At 35.5% G+C, this 19,323-nt stretch overlaps 1 protein-coding gene across 2 annotated transcripts in view; it reads left to right on the top strand.

The window, feature by feature from the left end:
- Positions 1–17,788, top strand: part of Zcchc11 (zinc finger CCHC-type containing 11) — a 136,457-nt gene extending 118,669 nt beyond the window's left edge. Inside the window, exons 24-29 of one of the 2 annotated variants that reach the window (XM_023724199.1) lie at positions 6,201–6,316; positions 7,724–7,929; positions 8,396–8,496; positions 10,338–10,785; positions 15,394–15,552; positions 17,186–17,788. In XM_023724199.1, the coding sequence (XP_023579967.1) occupies positions 6,201–6,316; positions 7,724–7,929; positions 8,396–8,496; positions 10,338–10,785; positions 15,394–15,552; positions 17,186–17,274 (1,119 nt within the window). In that variant the 3' untranslated portion in view covers positions 17,275–17,788. Of the gene's footprint in view, positions 1–6,200; positions 6,317–7,723; positions 7,930–8,395; positions 8,497–10,337; positions 10,786–15,393; positions 15,553–17,096 lie in introns of both variants that reach the window. The other variant, XM_004639113.2, reaches the window with a different exon arrangement.
- Positions 17,789–19,323: the final 1,535 nt, after the last annotated feature.

Here is a 19,323-nt window from a genome sequence, read left to right on the forward strand (position 1 = left end):
TTTTTTTTGGTGGAACCAGGGATTGAACTCAGGCCCATGGGCTTGCCAGGGAAGCGCTTATTCCACTGAGCCATCTCCCTGGCCCTGAGATGTATATTTTTAAAATTTTTATTTATATTTATTTCTCCTCGTAGATCATAAACTCCATGAGGGCAGGAGCCATTTCTGTAAGGTTCCCAGTTATATCTCCAGTACCTTACACGGTGTCATATCCATTTTTTTATATACCAGAAATGAGATTAATAAAGATTCAGTGTAGGTCAATTTTGATTTTGGATTTTTTAAAAATCTTTCTTTCTTTTTGAGATAGGGTCTTGCTATGCAGTTTAGGCTGGCCTTGAGCTCACTTTGTGGGCCAGGCTGGTCTCATACTTGCAAGGATCTTCCTGCCTCATCAGCCTCTAAAGTACTAGAATTACAGTCGTGTGCCACCATGCCACACCAGGCTTGATTGTAATTTTTATTTTTAATTTATTTATTTGCAGTACTGAGGGATGAACTCAGGACCTTGCCCTTGCCAGGCACACACTTATTCTACTGAGCTATCTCCCCAGTTCCAGGCTTGATTTTGGAATTTTGCTGTCTTTTTTTTTTTTTTAAATGAAACTTTTTATTTTATTTTATGTTTTTTTTTTATTTATTATATTTTAGGGAAGGGTCTACAGGGTGTTCAGGGTCTCTCTATTAGATAGGACTTATCGTGATCTGCCTGTTTACAGCCTCCTAAGGGCTGGGATTACAGGTGCGGGCCACCATGCACTTTCTCAGTCATCTCAGCATGTCCTGGGGGCAGGGCTGGCAGGCCAAGCCTGGAGGATTTTGCTGTCTTTTAGCCATAGAGATTTTGTTAAAAATATACACAGAGAATACCAAACCAAGAAAATACTTCTGCTCTAATTTCAATGAAACCTCACTGGTATGATAGTATGATAAGAAATGTTAATTAAGAGAGACAAAAGCAAGCATGTCTTTACTATGGCTTAGTGAATGTCTTTGAACTTAGTCTAGTGTCAGGACTCTTTTTTTTTTTTTCTTAGGGGTAGAGTAAGAAAAGCAGAACTCTTTCCCTTGGAGCACTGGCCTCAGGTATTTTTGATTGTCTAGATTTTAAGGGAGTGGAGAGAAAATAAAATAACATGAAAATTTGAAACAACCTGTAAACCATGAAAGAGGAAGCTGATGAAAGAATTAAAAAGCTAAGATTTTAATAGTATATTAATTTACATAAAGTAAATAACATTTAAGTGTAGTTTTATCTGAAATTGATATTTGCAACTATCTGAAGGTGTATGTTCAATAAAAAGTAATGTACACAGTGAGACTTTTTAATAGAATACTAATCAGAGATGTGCTAATTTTAGTTTATGATTATAAAATCTCAATAATGCTTTATAATTCAATATAAATGATGCTCACTTGTACATAGATATCAAAGTTTCTTGTTTTTAATGTTATTTAGTATAAGTGCCAGTCATCAATTTGAGGCCTGCCAGAAAGTAGCCTTAACTGCATTAACCTGTTTAGGCAAAAAATGGCAGTTATAAAAATTTTTGCATAAAATTCACACGTGTTACCTAGAAAAATTCAAGGCATAAGAATTTGAAGAGAAAAAACTTCCATTGCGTTTGTTGTTATGGTGCTCCAGAAATAGAGCACTAGGCATGAAAGGTGAAGCATTTAAAAAGGAAGTTTTATTCTGAGTCAGTATGTGGTATTACATAGCTTTGCTGTACTAGTTTAATTATTTTCCTCTGATGGACATTTGAATTTTTTTCATCATATTAGTGTGGGCTTCTTTTGTACCATGAATTGAACTCAGGGCCTCATGCTTTCCAGGCCGGTGCTGTGCTGCTGGGCTGTATCCCTGGCATATAGGTTTTATATAGTAGAAGATACCTATGTATGTTGTGTTTGACGTTTTTATTTTACTACTCCATGATTTTGTTTCACTGCTGGGTATTAAGATTATAACATACAGGATAAATCTGCACAAGCTCTTCTAAGATAAAATATATGCCATATTTTCACCTTCCTTGTTCATTTAAATATACCCATTATATCCTTTACATCATTAGGTCCTTCAACGTACAGTATAGACCTTTTTCTCCTTATCTATCAGTCTATTTTCAGTCTTTATTTCTTATCTCCTTTGACTTAGATTCTATGCCTACTCTCTGAGAAGAGAAGGAGAAAAAATGGTCATGACGATGATAATAATGATTTTGAGATGGTGTTTTATGTAGCCTAGACTAACCTACAACTCTGTATGTATCTCAGGCAGGTCTCAAACTCTCAGTCTTCTTGCCTTAGTCTCCTAAGTGGGATTATAGGTGTGTGCCACTATACCTGCTGTATTTTAGATTATTCATTCACACTGTCTTTCTTTTGTACCATAATGTGTCCAATATTACATGAATTTAGCAGTCTACTATGTGTATGTGTGCTTGGATAGCTAAACAAAAGGGAAAAGGTCATAAGCTAGGCAGGTTTTTTTTTGTTTTGTTTCGGGGTTTTTTTGTATTTTTTTAGGGAAGGGTCTACAGGGTGTTCAGGGTCTAACTACTAGATTGAACTTGTAATGATTCTCCTGTTTACATCCTCCCAAGAGCTGGGATTACAGGCACGCACCACGATGCCCAGTCTCAGTTACTGTCTCAGTGTGTCCTGGGGGCCAGGTTGGCACAGCAGGCCCAGGGATCAAATCCCTGGCCCCTGTGTCTGCTTGCAGGCACTTTAATCTGCCGAGCTATTTTGCTGGTCTGCTAGGCAGTTTGAAGTACATAGTGTAATTTAGTATTATACTTCATAGTATAAGTAACTTATATGTTAATGTTATAATAACTTAATATTATATAGTGACCCATAACTTAATATTGTTATTAATTATATTAATACTTATCAAACTTTAACTGGACTTCCAGTGCTGTTTGACAGTTTTGCTACATTTGTTTTGTTATCTGTGTCTCTCCCCCATTCTTTAAGATGTTATTTGAAATTTTATTTTGTCCAACTTTAATAGCCTCTATACTTTTTCACATTTTTGATCTCTACCCTTCTTACTCTCAGTATGTGATTTTCCTCTGAGACAACATTGCCAGGCAAATAGTCCTTCAGTTTTCTGCTGCCAGATCTATAATTCTCCTTGAATCTGCACATGTCTCATTTATTGAAGACTATTCTTTTTATAGACACCTTAGATTTCCTTTATTATCTTTATTCTAAATAGTCAACCTTTTTATCTGTAAGAAACATTTGCAATAGGGCCGGGGAGATAGCTTAGTAGAATAAGCACTTGCCTGGCAAGTGCAAGGGCCTGAGTTCAATCCCTGGTTCTCCAAGACAAAAAAAAAAACCAACACATTTGCAGAGGTGAAATACATAAAATGTAATTTTTTCTTTTTGGTTTATTTTGGTTTATTTTTATTTTATTTTAGTTTTTTGAGACAGGGTCTCCCTTTGTAGTTAAGGCTGAATTTAAGTTCACTATGTAGCTCAGGCTGGCCTTGAGTTTGTGGTGATATGCCTGCCTTAGCCTCCTGAGTGCTGGGATTGCAGATGTGCACCACCAAATCTGGCTCATAAATTAGCATCACAGATGAACATTAGACCTAAGTCTTAATTATAGGTAACACTTTGAATCTCAGTTAAGTGAACTGTTGTCTTTCAAAAAGTGTTCTATTATTAAATTAGTAACTATAAAAATTGTCTCTTGCCAGGCATGATGGTACATGCCTATAATCCCAGTACTTGGGAGGCTGAGGCAAGAGTATTCAAGGCCCGCCTGGGTTACGTAGTGAATGTAAGGACAACCTAAACTACATAGCACATTAAAAAAAAAAGGGAACAAACAAAAAAATATGTCTCACTATTATTAGTATTGACATTTTCTAAACAAAAAATTTTGTAGAAATTTGTTTTCTCTTTTATAAGTCTTTTTAAGTTTTACTATATCATCTGAAGTTTGTTAATCTCAGTTCTAGGTCATTCTGGAATGGTAGGATAGAGAAATGTGGATTTAAGGGATATTTCAGGAATAGAATGGACTATAGCTTGATTGATTAGTGATGATAGATGACAGAGAACAGATTTTTATTCCTAGGTTTCTGACCTAACTGAGCAAGTTGAGAAAGGCTTTTATTTTGTCCTAAGTCATAAAGAGTTTAATCAGTTAAAATGGTAAATGTAAAAAGGATTTATCTGGTCCATGTTTGACAAGTAGCATTAAGAGAGTTAATTGGGGCCAGGGAGATGGCTCTGTGGAATAAGTGCTTCCCTGGCAAGCATAAGGGCCTGAGTTCAATCCCCAATTCCACAAAAAAAAAAAAAAAAGAGAGAGAGAGAGAGAGAGAGAATTCACATAATGTACAACTAAGTGCTGCTTTTTACTATGGTTAGGATTTTGTACAATTAAATTTTAGGACATTTTTGTTTTCTCTGAAAACAAATTTGCTCTCATTAGCAGTCTGTCTTGTTTCCTTTTCTAAAACAACTAATCAGTTTTTGTTTTTATAGATTTTTGTTTTCTGGACATTTCATATAGATGGAGTAATACAATAATGCAGTCTTTCCAAATGTCTTGTTTGACTTAGCATATTTTCTAGGTTCATCCATGTTATAATATATATTATTTTCTTTTTTCTTTTTTGGTGATATAAGGGATTGAATTCAGAACCTTGTGCTTTCCAGGCAAGCACTTATTCCTCTTATCTATTTTCCTGGCCCTATACTATATATTATAATTTCATTTTGTTGTTTTTTGCTTATTTTGTTTTGAGGCAAGGTATCAGTATGTATCACAGACTAGCCTTCAGCTTGATAGCCCAGACTGGCTACATATCTCATGATACTCTTGTATCAGCCTCCTGAGTGCCTGGATTATAGGCATGCCCCACCATGCTTTACTGACTTCATTTTTTTTTTTTAATGGCTGAGTAGTACTCTGTTGTATAGAATTTTATATATTTTATGTATTCATAAATAAAAGTCTGACATTTAGATGTTTTGATTACATTTTTTGGCAATTGTGAATAATGCTTATGAATATTTTTGTGATTTTGTTTTCATCTTTCTTTGTATATATCTAATAATGGAATGGCTGTGTCATTTTGGTAATTGTGTTTAATTTTTTGAGGAACTGGTGAACTGTTTTCTAAATGGATGTGCTGTTTTACATTTCCATCAGAAATATTTGTGCATTCCAGTTTTTCTGTACATTCACCAATGCTTATTATTGTTCTTTTCAAGTTATAGCCATTCTATTGAATGTGTCTCTTTTTATCTCTGACTTGAGATAGGTTTGTATAGACAGTTAAGCAGACATGTTCTTTTTCTTGTATGTGTGTTGGGGATTGAATTCAGGACCTTGTGCTTACCAGGCAGGCACTTAAGCCACTGAGCTATCTCCCCAGCCCCAGACATGTTCTGTTGTCTTTCAGAAATAGTGTGAGTACTGTTAGGATTTGTGACAGCCAAACTGAGCAGTGAAAACCAAAAATAAGCCTGATTTTAAAACCTGGATAAAGTATATACTTCTTAGTTCCTTAACTTCTCCTTAAGTTTACTTCACTTTATTTATTTATTTATTTATTTAGTACTGGGGATCGAACTTGGGACTTTGTGGTTGTTTGCTAGGCAGGAACTTATGCTGCTGAGCCATCTCCCCAGCTCTACTTCACTTTATATGATGAATGATATATGTTCTTTAATAATTGTTTGTAAATTCATTTATACTTGAAATAGAGAATTGCTTTATTTATTTGAAGTTCTGTTGTATAGAGAATAATTTCTTTCCAAAGGTAGAATGGTATAGCAGAAAGCATTACCTTTTTTCAGAATAGACTTAGTTCCAAATCTTTGATCTGAGATTTAACCCGCTTTTTCACTGTGGGCAAATGAACTCTGAACTGCAGCTTTCTTACCTGTAAAATGAGGATGGAAATAAAGCAGTATCTGTCTACATTTCTGAGATTTTCTCATTCATTGGTAGCATCTCTGCATAGTGTAATGTGGGCGTAAACTATTATTAACTGTGATGGCGATGATGATTCTGAATCTTATTTTTATAACATCCTTTCATTATAATATTTATTGATGTTTATGATGTTTTTTGAAAAAAAATCTTTTCCATCTTGCTCTCATTTCCATATGAAACCAAAAATTTTATAGTAATTTTTTCTAGTAAAACTATGTTTTCTCCCTAGGAATACTTCTTTGATTCAAGAGTATTAACAGATGGAGAATTGGCTCCTAATGATCGGTGTTGCCGTGTTTGTGGAAAAATAGGCCATTACATGAAAGACTGCCCTAAAAGGAAAAGGTTGGCAAATGATTTAAAGAAATTTTTTTTTTTTTTTGGGGAGCTGGGGATTGAACTCAGGCCCTTCCACTTGCCAGGCAAGCGCTTATTCTATTGAGCAATCTCCCCGACAAAAAAACTTTTTTTTAGTCTTTATTTATTTGGTACAGGGTCTCACTTATGTAGCTATGCAGCGACTCATAGTGATCCTTCTATCTCAGCCTCCCTAGTGCTGGGATTACAGGTGAGTGCCACCCTGCCTGGTTTCAGGGCTGGCACGGGGCTTCTCCCAGGGTTCTGGGGCTGTCATGGTATATGGTACCAGGGATTGAACCCGGGTCCTTGCACTTGCCAGGCAGACACTTAGACTGGTGAGCTATCTCCCCAGCCTTGGCAAATGATTATATATCAACAATAAATGGAAGATTGGGCTGGAGAGATGGCTCAGTAGTCTAAAGCACCTACTTGGAACAAGCTTGGCAAAGCACAGGGACCGTGGTTCAATCCTCCAGCACCACATGCCAGCCAGCCGCGCCTCCTGGTGGGCTGAGCTGGCCACACACACACACACACACACAACACACACACACACATACACATACAATAAATGTTAAAATAAAAAAAAAAAACAAAACAATAAATGGAAGATAAATGGAAGGCCAGTTGGTGATTATTATTGTTTTCAGAAATGTATTGAGAAAGTTTAGGGCTTTAAATTGAACCTTAGGTAAGTGTTAATTTTCTGGTATCTTGAACATTCAGCTGTTAGTAATTCATTCATTTTTTTTTTAATTGAAGCATTTTTTGATCCTTATTTTGTATTGTGAACTATGGTAAAAGCTAAGGAATAAAATGACTACTACATAAGGTTCTAAGGATCTCACAGTCATGTAAACCAATACAGTTAACTAAATTTTAAAATATTTGCTGTGAGAAAGAATATAAATACTATGTAACACAATTAATATATATCCTCACAGTGTATCTACACTCAGACTCCCAGGTTCTATGCACTGTATTTAGAGTAAGCCAGGAAAATTTTATATCGTCTGTTGCAGTATAAAAATGTGGACATTCTCTGGCAGAATAAGTTTTGAATTTCTATCACTATTATTTGTTGACTCTTAAATTTAGGCAAGATGGGTATTGTCTCTAAGCCTTAGTTTCTTCTTTAAAGTGGAGTTAATATTGATCTCTAAAGATTCCTACAGTTAAATTTTATATTAAAAATATTTAATGTAATTATAAAACTAACAGAATCCCTCATTTTTGGCAAATAAATAGGTGTGTATTAAAAGTGAGTTCCCTTCAAACAAGCACATGAAACAAATGAGCATGTCAGTCTCTTTGTTGTGTGTAGCTGATAATTTGTTCTGTGAGTTAGCAAGCTCAGTTCACAAAATCCTAGTCCCACATTATTGGTATCAGCACTTTCCTGTTTAGATTAAAGAAGAAAGACAGTGAAGAAGAGAAAGAAGGGAATGAGGAAGAGAATGACTCCCGGGACATCCATGACACTCGAGACTTTAGAGACCCAAGAGACCTCAGGTGTTTTATATGTGGAGATGCAGGACATGTACGAAGGGAGTGCCCAGAGGTTAAGCTAGCCCGTCAGCGAAATAGCGGTGTGGCAGGTAAACAAAAAATGGCAAAAATATTTTTTGGTGGATATAAAGTCTTATATGTTGATATCATAAAGTGACTAATGCTGTGGATTTAACTTAGGACTGTGAAATGCTAATAAGTACTCACTGTTCTACAGAGCTACATCTTAAACTATGTTGTACTTTTTAAGTTAATATAGGCTGAGGATGTAGCTCAGTGGGAGAATATCTTAACTAGAGTGCATGGAACCCAAGCCTGGAAAAAAAATTGCAGTCAAACCTAGAGTTGGGGGGATGACAAATAAATTGACCTTTAGAATTGAAAAATGGCTTTGAAAGTTAGTTATTGTATATATTTAATGTAGGCATAATTTAAAACTTTTATGTGTGTAAGAATGTGGAGAAATTTGAGATCATTTTACTTAAAAAGCTTATCAGTTGCCATTTCTTGTTATTCTTTTCCTCTTTTGATTTTCTTTATGATATGTTCTCTTAGCAGCCCAGCTGGTCCGAAATCTTGTAAATGCCCAGCAGGTAGCTGGTTCAGTCCAGCAACAAGGGGATCAGTCTGTAAGGACTAGACAGTCTTCAGAATGTGTAAGTACTCTGTGTGTGAATGAATTAGTGTTGATCGTAAGATAGCACAGTCCATAGTGGGTATTAGGGATTTTATCTGTTAAACTGGCAATCACCTTTGAAGTTATATGGTACTAACCCCATAAGGAGATTGAGCATTATTAGTGGAGTAATGTATATATATAATAATGTATTCTATTTTTGTATGTGTGTGTTTGTGTATTTGGTGGTGGTGGTACTGGAGTTTTAGCTCAGGGCCTTTACATTGATCTGCATGTTTAGTTGCTCTTTAAAAATATTTGTGAAACAGTCTTGCTAAATTGCCTAGCCTGGGCTAAAATTTGCAGTTCTCCTGTTTTAGCCTCCCAGAATGCTGAGATTACAGGTCTATGCCACCATACCCAGTTTTTTTTTTTTTTTTTTTTTTTTTTTTTGCTATTTTATTTTTTGGTACCAGGAATTGAACTCAGGGTCTCACCTCCCACTTGCCAAGCAGGTGCTGTGCCACTGAATTACACCTCTGGCCCCATGCCCAGGTTTCTGTGTATAGGCAAACTACTTAATTCACAGGAGCCTCATTTATAAAATAAAATAACAACTACCTAATATGAGAAATTAAAATAAGGTAATGACTTGCAGGTTTCATACTTTACTTAGTAGAAAAGTATCGGTACCATTAATAATGTTTACACTCCTTGTGTGGAGTTCACCCATGTTCATAATACCTCCTAATTCCTTTTTGTCATCCCTTCTTCTCCTATCTCATTTCTTGACCCTCTTCTCCATTGGGAATGGTCTATCTTCATGATTCATATTATCTTTTATCTTGCCTTTTTAAAAGTCTAGGTTTCTTATCTAAGAGAAACTATGTGATACTTAAACTTGTGTATCTGACTTGTTTCACTTAACATTGTAGACTCAGGTTGTCTATTATTTCATTTTTATTAAATGGGAATAATTTTTCTAAAATGCAGATTGATCATATTTCTGACCTTATTACAGTCAATCAGTGGTTTCCCACTGCCCTCGGTATACAGTGTAAATTACAAGGGCTACAAGAACCCTTCATTATCTTGTCCCTATGTAGTTCTTGAGCCTCAGATGTGCATACAGTATTATTAACCTTCTTTCAAATACCACTTACTTTAAAAAGCCATGTTTTCATGTGTGTACATTGTCAGTCATGTTAATCCCTCTACCTACAAATCCTTTTCCCTTCCCTGTATTTGTGTCATCTCTTAGCATATTGGTTTCTGTTTACCTTTGAGTCTTAAGCTTCAAAAATCAGTTTATTCGGGAAGTGTTTTTTATTCTCCACTTATTTTCTCCTCTTCCCAAAGTAAATTTAGATATTCCTGCTTTGTAATTTTCATTATATTTTATACATTATACATTCTTTAGCATAGTAATAATTATACTTTATCGTAATTATTTATGTAATCTGTTTTGTTCCCTCTTTTTCCTCAGTAAACTTTAAAATCCATGAAGGGATACATGTTAGTCTTCTTAGTACCTAAATATTGCCCAGTATATAAAGGTTCAATAGTCTATTTATCAATCAAAAACAATAACTGAGTTATTTATACGTGACTAGTTCACAATGAAAAATACATATTATACATGATGGGAATGTTTTCTACACTGTCTTATCTTTGGATAATTTAAAAGTTTGTAAGGCACTACCTTATGAGAAACGATTAAAAAAAATCTTTGTGTAAATGAAGTTGTTATTATTATACATATCCTGTAGTTTGTGTATGTGATGTTTTAATGAAATAACTTCATAATTTTGTATTTTAATAGTCTCTCTTATTAAGATATTTATGTTAATTTTAAAATGTCTTTTTTTTTTCCCTCTTCAGTCTGATTCACCATCTTATTCTCCTCAGCCCCAGCCATTTGCACAGAACCCTTCCCAATCAGCTGCTGTTACCCAGCCTCCACCCAAGTCAGGATCCCAACCTAAGCTTGGCCCACCTCAGCAGGGAGCGCAGGCTTCCCATCAGGTCCAGATGCCCATGTATAACTTTCCCCAGTCACCACCAGCTCAGTATTCTCCCATGCACAATATGGGATTGTTGCCAATGCACCCTCTCCAAATCCCTGCCCCATCTTGGCCCATTCATGGCCCAGTAATCCACTCTGCACCAGGCAGTGCCCCCAGCAGTATTGGCCTCAATGATCCTAGCATCATTTTTGCACAGCCTGCTGCCAGACCCATGGCAATCCCTAGCTCCTCTCATGAGGGGCACTGGCCTCGAACTGTGGCTCCAAATTCCCTGGTGAACAACGGTGCAGTGGGGAATTCAGGTAATGCTTCCTCTTTTTCTTCTGTACTTGTCTGTAGAAGGGTAGTTGATTGGCATTATTGATTTAACCTGGGAAATAAAGACAAGGCCAGTAATATATGTGAAGATACAGTATTGGGTTAGATAAAAGTAAATAGTATGGGATCTGGGATCATATTTGAATTAGATTTGAATTCTGGCTTTGCCAGTTATTATGAGGTCTTGGGTAATGACTTAATTATTTTGTGTGTTGGTTTCATCTGTAAAAAAGGTATTAATAACATCTAAGGGATATTGTGAATATTGAATGAAACAATGCATATTAATACTAGCTATATTTTAAAAAAAAATTATTGCCACTTTCTTGCTATAGGTATTATTGACATTCATTTTATAGTTGATAAGTTGAAAAGTTAATGGTAGATCTAAGAAATAAAAATGTTTTTTCTTCAAAATCTATACTCTGCTTCTATTGTAGCTCTGAGTAAGGAGCAGTTCTTCAGTAAGCAAAAGATATTAATAACAATGAGTAGCATTCAATTTTTGATGTTTAATATGTATTATAGAACATTTAAAAAATAGGAAGCTGTATTCTCAGTTTCTAGATGTAAGTACTAATACTTTGATTATAAAGTGTTATTTTATACCTATTTAAAAAGTAGTTGACATTTGCCATATTTACTAGTTTTATATTCAGCTTTTTAGTGATAAATGTCTTTATTTTAAGATTTTTATGGAAATTGTGACGCATATACAAAAGGAGAATAAAGTATGATGATCCCTCACTAATGAATTTAACAGTTATCGGTAATTTACTATTTTTTGTCTGACATGATATCACCATTAAAAAAAAAGGTTTGATTTGTATCTCTTAAAAATTGTAAGATCTGTATCCAGTATCATCTGCAGTGAAATGCTCTATCCCTGAGCTACATCTCCAGCTTCCAGTATTATCTGATGCCCACTTCTTGTTCATTTTTCCGTTTGTCTAAGGAAAAAGTATCTTGTTTTTTATTTTCTGAATTACGATTCAGAGCCCATATGTAGATTTTTTTTAATTACCCCAGCCTCCCAAGTGCTATGTATATAGTTTCTATGTCTCGTAAATGCCTTTCAGTTTATAAAGTCTCTTTTTTCCCCCATATGAAGTATTTGTTGAAGAAACTGAATTTCTCACATTCACGAGTTGGCTAATATTATCTTTTGTGTATAACTTAACTCAGAGATTTGGCACCAGTAGATTCTTTTTGTTTTTTTAAATGTATTTAGTACAGGGTCTGCAAGGATCTGTATGGTCTCACTATGTAGATCAGACTCATGGTGATTCTCCTGTTTTCAGCCTTCCAAGTGGTTGGATTACAGGTGCACACTATCATGTACCAAGTCTCAATCGCTGTCTCAGCGCACCCAGGGGGCATGCTGGGGAGCGAACCCAGGCCCCTATATTCTGCCTAAGGAGATGCGTTAGTCTGCTGAGCTATCTGGCTGGTCCTAGTAGGTTCTTTTTTTTTTTTTTTTGGTTTGTTTTTTGTTTGAACCAAGGATTGAACTCAGGCCCTTGCGCTTGCCAGGGAAGCGCTTATTCTGAGCCATCTCCCTGGCCCTCCTAGTAGATTCTTTATGGAAGGGAAAGAGTACTTCTTGGTTGATCTTATATGTTTTCTGATGCTTCACTTTAGAAGGGTGTATGTAGTTGTTTCCATTTTAGTGAGTTAAAATTGATCTGTGAGTTAGGGGATATTAGTCCATTTTAAAGTCCATGAATTTTTACTTAATATTCTTAGTTGCCATTGATAATTGTTGCCATTATCTTTTGTTTCTCTAGGACTTGTAAAATGATTTTTTATTTGTTCCTTATGATTTGTCTATTAAGAACTTTTCTTTTATTAATATCTTAATTATCCTAAAATAGAATTTATATAGGAAAGGGTAGCCAGGGAGATGGCTCAGTAGAATAAGGGGCCTGAGTTCAATCCCCGGTTCTGCCGAAAAGAAAAAAATAAAAAAAAGAATTTATAAAAAAGATGAAGGCCAGAAGTTTCTCTCCCTCTATCAGTTTTTAAGGAATTTTAGGGATAATTTTAAAAAATTACCATAATAGTCATTAACATATATCCATGAAAATGTACATATGAAAACCTAGTGTTTTGCCCTTGATATATTAACTAAGTTTTTAGTATTTCAACCTTACCCCCTACCTACTGCTAGTTGATCTGTTTCAGCAATAAGGAGTTAAGAAAACATCCCCCAAAACATACCTTACTGGATTTTACCCCAGATTGTCTGAATGGTTCCGCCTGCCTGGAATATCATTTCCATTACTTCAGATATCTACTGTAATGCTTTTTCTGCCTTACCCCAAAGCTTGACTCACTCACCATTTGTTAAAATTAGGTCACTTTCTTTAAAAGTCCATAACTCTTACTGATCCTATCCTTTAATTGTGATGAGTATGTCTTGTCTCATTTCCTTTAAATCTATATCCATAGTATTTTTGTTACCAAGGTTGAAGTTGTTTACTTTTCTGCACATCACATTGGACTGAATTTTAAAGAGGCTAAATATTGTCTTATCGGTCATTGTCTCTCTAGCTAATTTAGTGCCCGGTATATATAATAAAATACATTTTACACGTTATACATCATTAGTACGTTATAAATTAATACTTGTGCAGGTACACAACTCAGAATTAATATTAAAAAACTGAAATTACTGCTGTATTAAAAATGGAAGGACTGGCCGGCCAGGCATGGTGGCATATGCCTGTAATTCCAGCATTCTGGGAGGCTGAGGTAAGGGGATCACAGTTGTGAGCCAAGTCTTGTCAATTTACTGTCTTAGTGGAGAGACCCTGTTCTAAAATAAAAATGAACTGGGAATGTAGCTTAGTGAGAAGTTTCTAGGCTAATCCTTAGTTTTAAAAAAAGGGACTAGGTGAGAGTATATTAAAACAACAGTTAGGGTTTTTAAATTTTTTTAAATTTTTGTCTTTTTGAGACAGTCTTGCTGTGCAGTTCAGGTTGGCCTTGAGCTCACTTTGTAACCTAAGGCTGGTTTCAAACTTGCAGAGATTTTTCTGCCTCAGTTTCCTGAATGCTGGGATTATAAGTGCATCACTGTGCCCATCTTTTGATTTTATATTAGGTAAAAATTATATTAAATTTCCTCCATTTTTCATTAGTATTTCTAATGAGCTTATATTACTTGTATTATGAAATCTGTTTTAAAAAATGGGCAGGATGGATTGTCATTTCTCAGTTGTCATTTCTCAATTAGTTCTAACTTAAATTTGTATACCCAGTTCATTTATTTTGAAAACTCTGAGCTCTTTCATTTCAACCCTGAGCTATAATATGGCTGTATGAATTTACAGTGAGCAGGCACTTCGTCTTCCTGGATATACCTGAGAAAGACTAGCCAGTAGAGGTTTACTCATTTTCTTCCTCCCTACTTTTTGTAATTGCATACTTGCTAATTTGAGTTACTGCTATAAAGATTAGTGAATAAGGGCAGAATCTTTCAGTTAATTTAATAGCTCATTGTGACCTTAAATGAGAAAAGCTACCAGAAATGATCCAGAAGATTCAGTAGGTAGTTTGCTTTGAGAAGAATGTTATCTGCATCATACATGCATCTTAGAGAAAGAATGAAATAGAGGGGAGAGAGAGAGAGAGAGAGAGAGAGAGAGAGAGAGAGAGAGAGAGAGAAAGAGAATGGAAGAGAACAGGGGAGGGGAGGACAGAAGGAGAGGTTGACTTTTTGCAGCAGGTAGTATTTGAATTTCTACCTGTATGCCAGAATGTGTTCAAGCCATTTTTGTTTCTCATAATAGCCTGAGGTTCAAAATGGAATTCCTTAAATTTTTCAGAACTGTGATTTGAACATAGACCTGTTTGGTCCCAAATTTTAGCTTATTCTAAGCTCAAGCTCTCAACCATTACACTACAGTGCCTCAAGTTTCTAATCTAATAACCTTTCAGGCCCAGTTGATTGTGGTATAATTGGCATTGTTTTAAGGATAACCTAAATTCTTTAGCATATGGTTTACTCAGGTTCATTCATTGTGTCCACCTGTCTGTCTGGCCTTTTCTCTTACCACTTTATCTTACCCCTGATGGTTTATCTGAGTGATTCTCCTTGTCTAGAATATCATCTCCATTATTTCAGCTGTCTACTCTATACTTTTTCTGTGTTACTGTTCTGTAGCTCCCAAATTTGCTAAACTTTTTTGCATTTGGGCTTTTGTATGTTTTGTTCCTTCTGTCTAAAATACTGTCTCTGTGCTCCATTTTGCCTAATTGTCCTTTAACACATTGCCTAGACAGTTATCTTCAGAAAACCTTCTCTAACCTTCACAGATTAGATTAGTTCTCTCTTCAGAATGTTGCTTATCTGGTATAGTGTATATCATAGTGTATATAGTGTATATATTCTTTTTGGAATAATTTAAATAAATAATGAGTGTGCGTGTGTTACAATGCTTGATTCTTTAGAACCAGTTTTTATTGCTGGATTTAGCATAGTTCATAGCTAGTACTATGTAGTTAGTATGTTTCTGTGGAATAAAGGAATATTTGAATGAACAGACTAATATATTAAAATATGTTTTTCTTTTCTTCTTGTAATGCAGAGCCAGGCTTTCGAGGACTCAATCCTCCAATTCCTTGGGAACATGCACCACGCCCCCATTTCCCCCTTGTCCCAGCTTCGTGGCCTTATGGTTTGCATCAAAACTTCATGCATCAGGGAAATACAAGATTTCAGCCCAACAAACCTTTCTATACTCAAGGTACCATTGCTTACAAATTAGTTAACATGTTGGATGAGTTTTATTTGGGAACAGGGAGTCTTAGTGAAGGCCAAATTCTGGGCATAAAAATTCATGCATATTAGATGCTTGTTGCTTAAGCAGGAGTGAAACACAATCTTCATGCTTAATGCACATTTTATTAAGAAAGCAAAATATGTAAAGTAGATAAGAATGTGAGTTTAATGGAGTTAACATTGTCCTAGTAGAATAAGCAGGATTTGCCTATGAGAGATTACATCGCACAAGATTTTGAACTAGATCTTGAAATTGATCCAGGAATTTTTTTACTCTCAAACCTAGAAGGAAGATTAGTTCTCTATGTGAAAAGTCACTGAATTTTAGCTTGGTGTAATAAAAAAGAAGAGAAAATAGTGACTAGAAGATGCAGGTATATGGAAAGATGTATAAATGAGAAGGCTACAAATGATAGGCTGAGACCATATTATGAAGGAGTTTGGACTCAGTTTATGCAGAAAAGATATGATAAATTTTTTCAGTCACATAGAGGCATGGTCAGATTAGAAGTAGGGGTTGAATGAAATTGGTGTTCATTGTATTCTGCTGGTGCTGAAGTACCAGTAATGGCTTTGATCTGAGTAATGAATACTACAAACTATGAATTTTAAGGAACGAGGAGTGTTTTTTTCTAGCCTTACTTGCCTTAAGATTATCTGTTCCAATAGGTGATGTGGGCTTCAGTTTGCTTAACCCAGGAATTTAAAACAGTGGAGTCAATCACTATAGATTAACTGGAGTGCAAGGTACTAAAAACACACACTTGGAAAATTTTTTTACATTGGATTTTATGGGTGCACTTTAGATGCACATAACAAGCACATTGTTCATAGAGAATTTATACCTGTGCATGACAGTCTCCCCCCAGTCCCCTAACCTCCCTTCAAACCCTAAGGAAATGTTGACTAAATGAAGTAATTTTGAGAAGAGGGCCTTGATTCAAGCCTCAGGCTTGAGATATTCAAGCCTTCTTAACCTATCTGTGTACTCTTGAGTACCTCTGTATTACAGAATGCAGAACACTGACTTTAGTTGGGTTCCCTTGAGCAAAGGTCTAGGGCTTCTAGATGTTATTAGCACTTGTTCAGGTTCTTTTAGGCAAGGAAAATCTGAAATTCTTCCATGGAGCCAGGCATTGTTGTTGCACAGGCCTGTTAATCTCAGCACTTGGGATGCTGAGGCAGGAGGATCATTGTGAGTTCAAGCCCAGCCTGAACTACACATTGAGACCCTGTCTCAAAACAAACAAAACAACAGCAACAACAAAATTCTTCCATGGAAATTTTTTTCCCTTGGTCTCTTCCCTTCATCTGTCTCTCTCTCTTTTTTTTTTTTTTTTCACTATTCACATTTTTAATCTCTTTTCCCTCCAAATGTTTTGATATGTTGCATCTCCTCTTGTTATATATAAATAGAAAATAAGAGAACTAGCTACAAGTTTATTCTAAAGGGCTGTCAGATAAATAGGCACAAGCCTCTCAGTTGCCTGTCTGTGTTATATCCAACAGACAGATGCGCTGCCCGTCGGTGTAGAGAGCGTTGTCCCCACCCACCAAGAGGAAACGTGTCGGAGTAATGCGAGTCCATTTTCTTTCAGCTGGTCTACCGATCCACAGCAACCAGCCAATCCTGCTGTCTCAAGGGTATCCGTACCTCAATGTCAGTTACATTCAGCAGAAAAAGTGACATTTAATGGAAAGCAAAACAAATCAGGTCTTGGTTTAAAATTTTAACACGTTTAGATAGCTTATTTAAATTCTAAGACTGTTTTTAAGCTGTATTATTTGTATATAAATATGAAGTATAGTTTTTACTAGTATCACTAGTTGAGTGATACAAATTTCATCTATTTTATTACCCTATTTTTAAGGGAATTTTATGTTTTGTTTAACCTTGATGAATTGTATAAAGAGAGAATTTAAAAATTACATTCTTTATTTTCTATTAGCTGTATTCATACTTTGGTTGCTTCAGACTTTATATATATTGTTCTTAAGAATTAGGAAAGAATTTCATGTGTTTTAAATTTGTCTCTTCTATTCTTTACCGAACCTTGTAGTGCCAAAAACTTTTTAAAAGGTAAAAAAAAAAAAAAAAAAGAAACAACATGAAGATTAAAAAAAATTTTTTACATACTTGTATATTTGAACATACTCAAATGTGAACAGAAAGTTGCTTTTGCCTGTATTTGCAGTTCTATTTTAAGTTAATAAATCGTTTTTTACAAGAGTTGAACTTGGTTAATTCATCTGGTCTATATGATTAAAATATGATTCCTAGCTTTGTTTTACTTTCAGTGAATGAATGTAGCATTTTAAATTAGACTTTTATAGATTCAAAGCTCTTTTCACATCCTTTAAGTCATTGGATTCTTATAATCATAGTGAAGTTGATATATACAGATTCTATATCCATTTTATTGAAGATGAACATTTCAGGGCAAAGCAATAAAATGAAGTCTAGAGATAGCACACTTACATATTAAATATGAATCAAGAAAGATCTTGTGTAGTTTTTGAACTTGGAGACTAATACTGGAAGTTAGAGTGGTATCAAGTCAATTTTTATTTTTATTTCTTATTTTTTTAAGTCAGTTTTTATTTACTAAGGTACTAGGATGTGCTAGACTGTACTCTGAGCACTGTACTATAACCTGGAAAGCACACTTACCAGGATGGTAATTGTTTACTAATGCTTGAGGTTGGTGACTAGAGTTACGATTATGTTCCAGACATGGTGGCACATGGCCTGTAAGCCCAGTATTCCAGAAGCCAAAGCAGGAAGATTGTGAGTTGAAGGCAAGCCCAAGTTGCGTAGTGAGATGCTGTCTCAAAAAACCAGAAAACTAACAAAAAACCCCTTCTTAGGGTTGGTGATGTGTTTTGGGTGATTTCATTACCATGCAAACATCATCAGAGTACTGAAAAAGACCTAGATGTTATATGGCAGTCTTGATGCACTCAAGACATGTAGTAAAGGCAGAAGTGTGAGGTCACTGACAGGGAAACACAGCATTCTCTTCTATAATAAACTTGTTGTGTAAGTGGAAAACTTAACAGTAAAGTAAGTCTGTACTGTACAAAGTATGTATTACATACATTTGGTAACATACTAGGGTGGTTTTTACCAGCATATGCCATGCCACCTACTACTTCATTTGATAATAGGAATTTTTCAACTCCATTATTTTATGGGATCATAAAGTTGGTTCTTCAGGGAACCACTGTTCAGATGCACCCTGTCTTGGGGCTGGGGAGATAGCTCAGTGGTTTAAGCACCTGTCTGGCAAGCTCAAGGATCCAGGTTCGATCTCTGCTCAGCCATCATAACTGGGCATGGTGGTGCACACCTATAATCCTAGTGCTTGGGAAGCTGAGACAGGAGGATCACTTGAGTCTGAGCTACATAGCAAGACCCTATACCAAATGAATAAAAATATTAAAAAAGAAAAAGTGCATGACTTTTGGAATTCACACACAAGTTGTTGGTGCAGATAAGCTTTAGCTGTTTTGGTATGATACAGTAAGGTGAGGTAATTTCTCTTAACCTCTTAATTAGGCTACTGGGGATTTTAGGTAACATGAGGCTGCAAATCCACAGAAATGCACAGAATAAGTAGATAAAAAAGTATTAGAAGGACAGTGTGTTATCTTCATTCTGATTCCCCATTATTTAAATTGGAGACTCACTAGGTGCTGTCATGTTTTCCAACATAAAGAATATTTGAGGGGGACC

This window comes from Octodon degus, unplaced genomic scaffold, assembly GCF_000260255.1.
Source record: "Octodon degus isolate 3935 unplaced genomic scaffold, OctDeg1.0 scaffold00107, whole genome shotgun sequence".
NCBI classification, from domain to species: Eukaryota; Metazoa; Chordata; class Mammalia; order Rodentia; family Octodontidae; genus Octodon; species Octodon degus.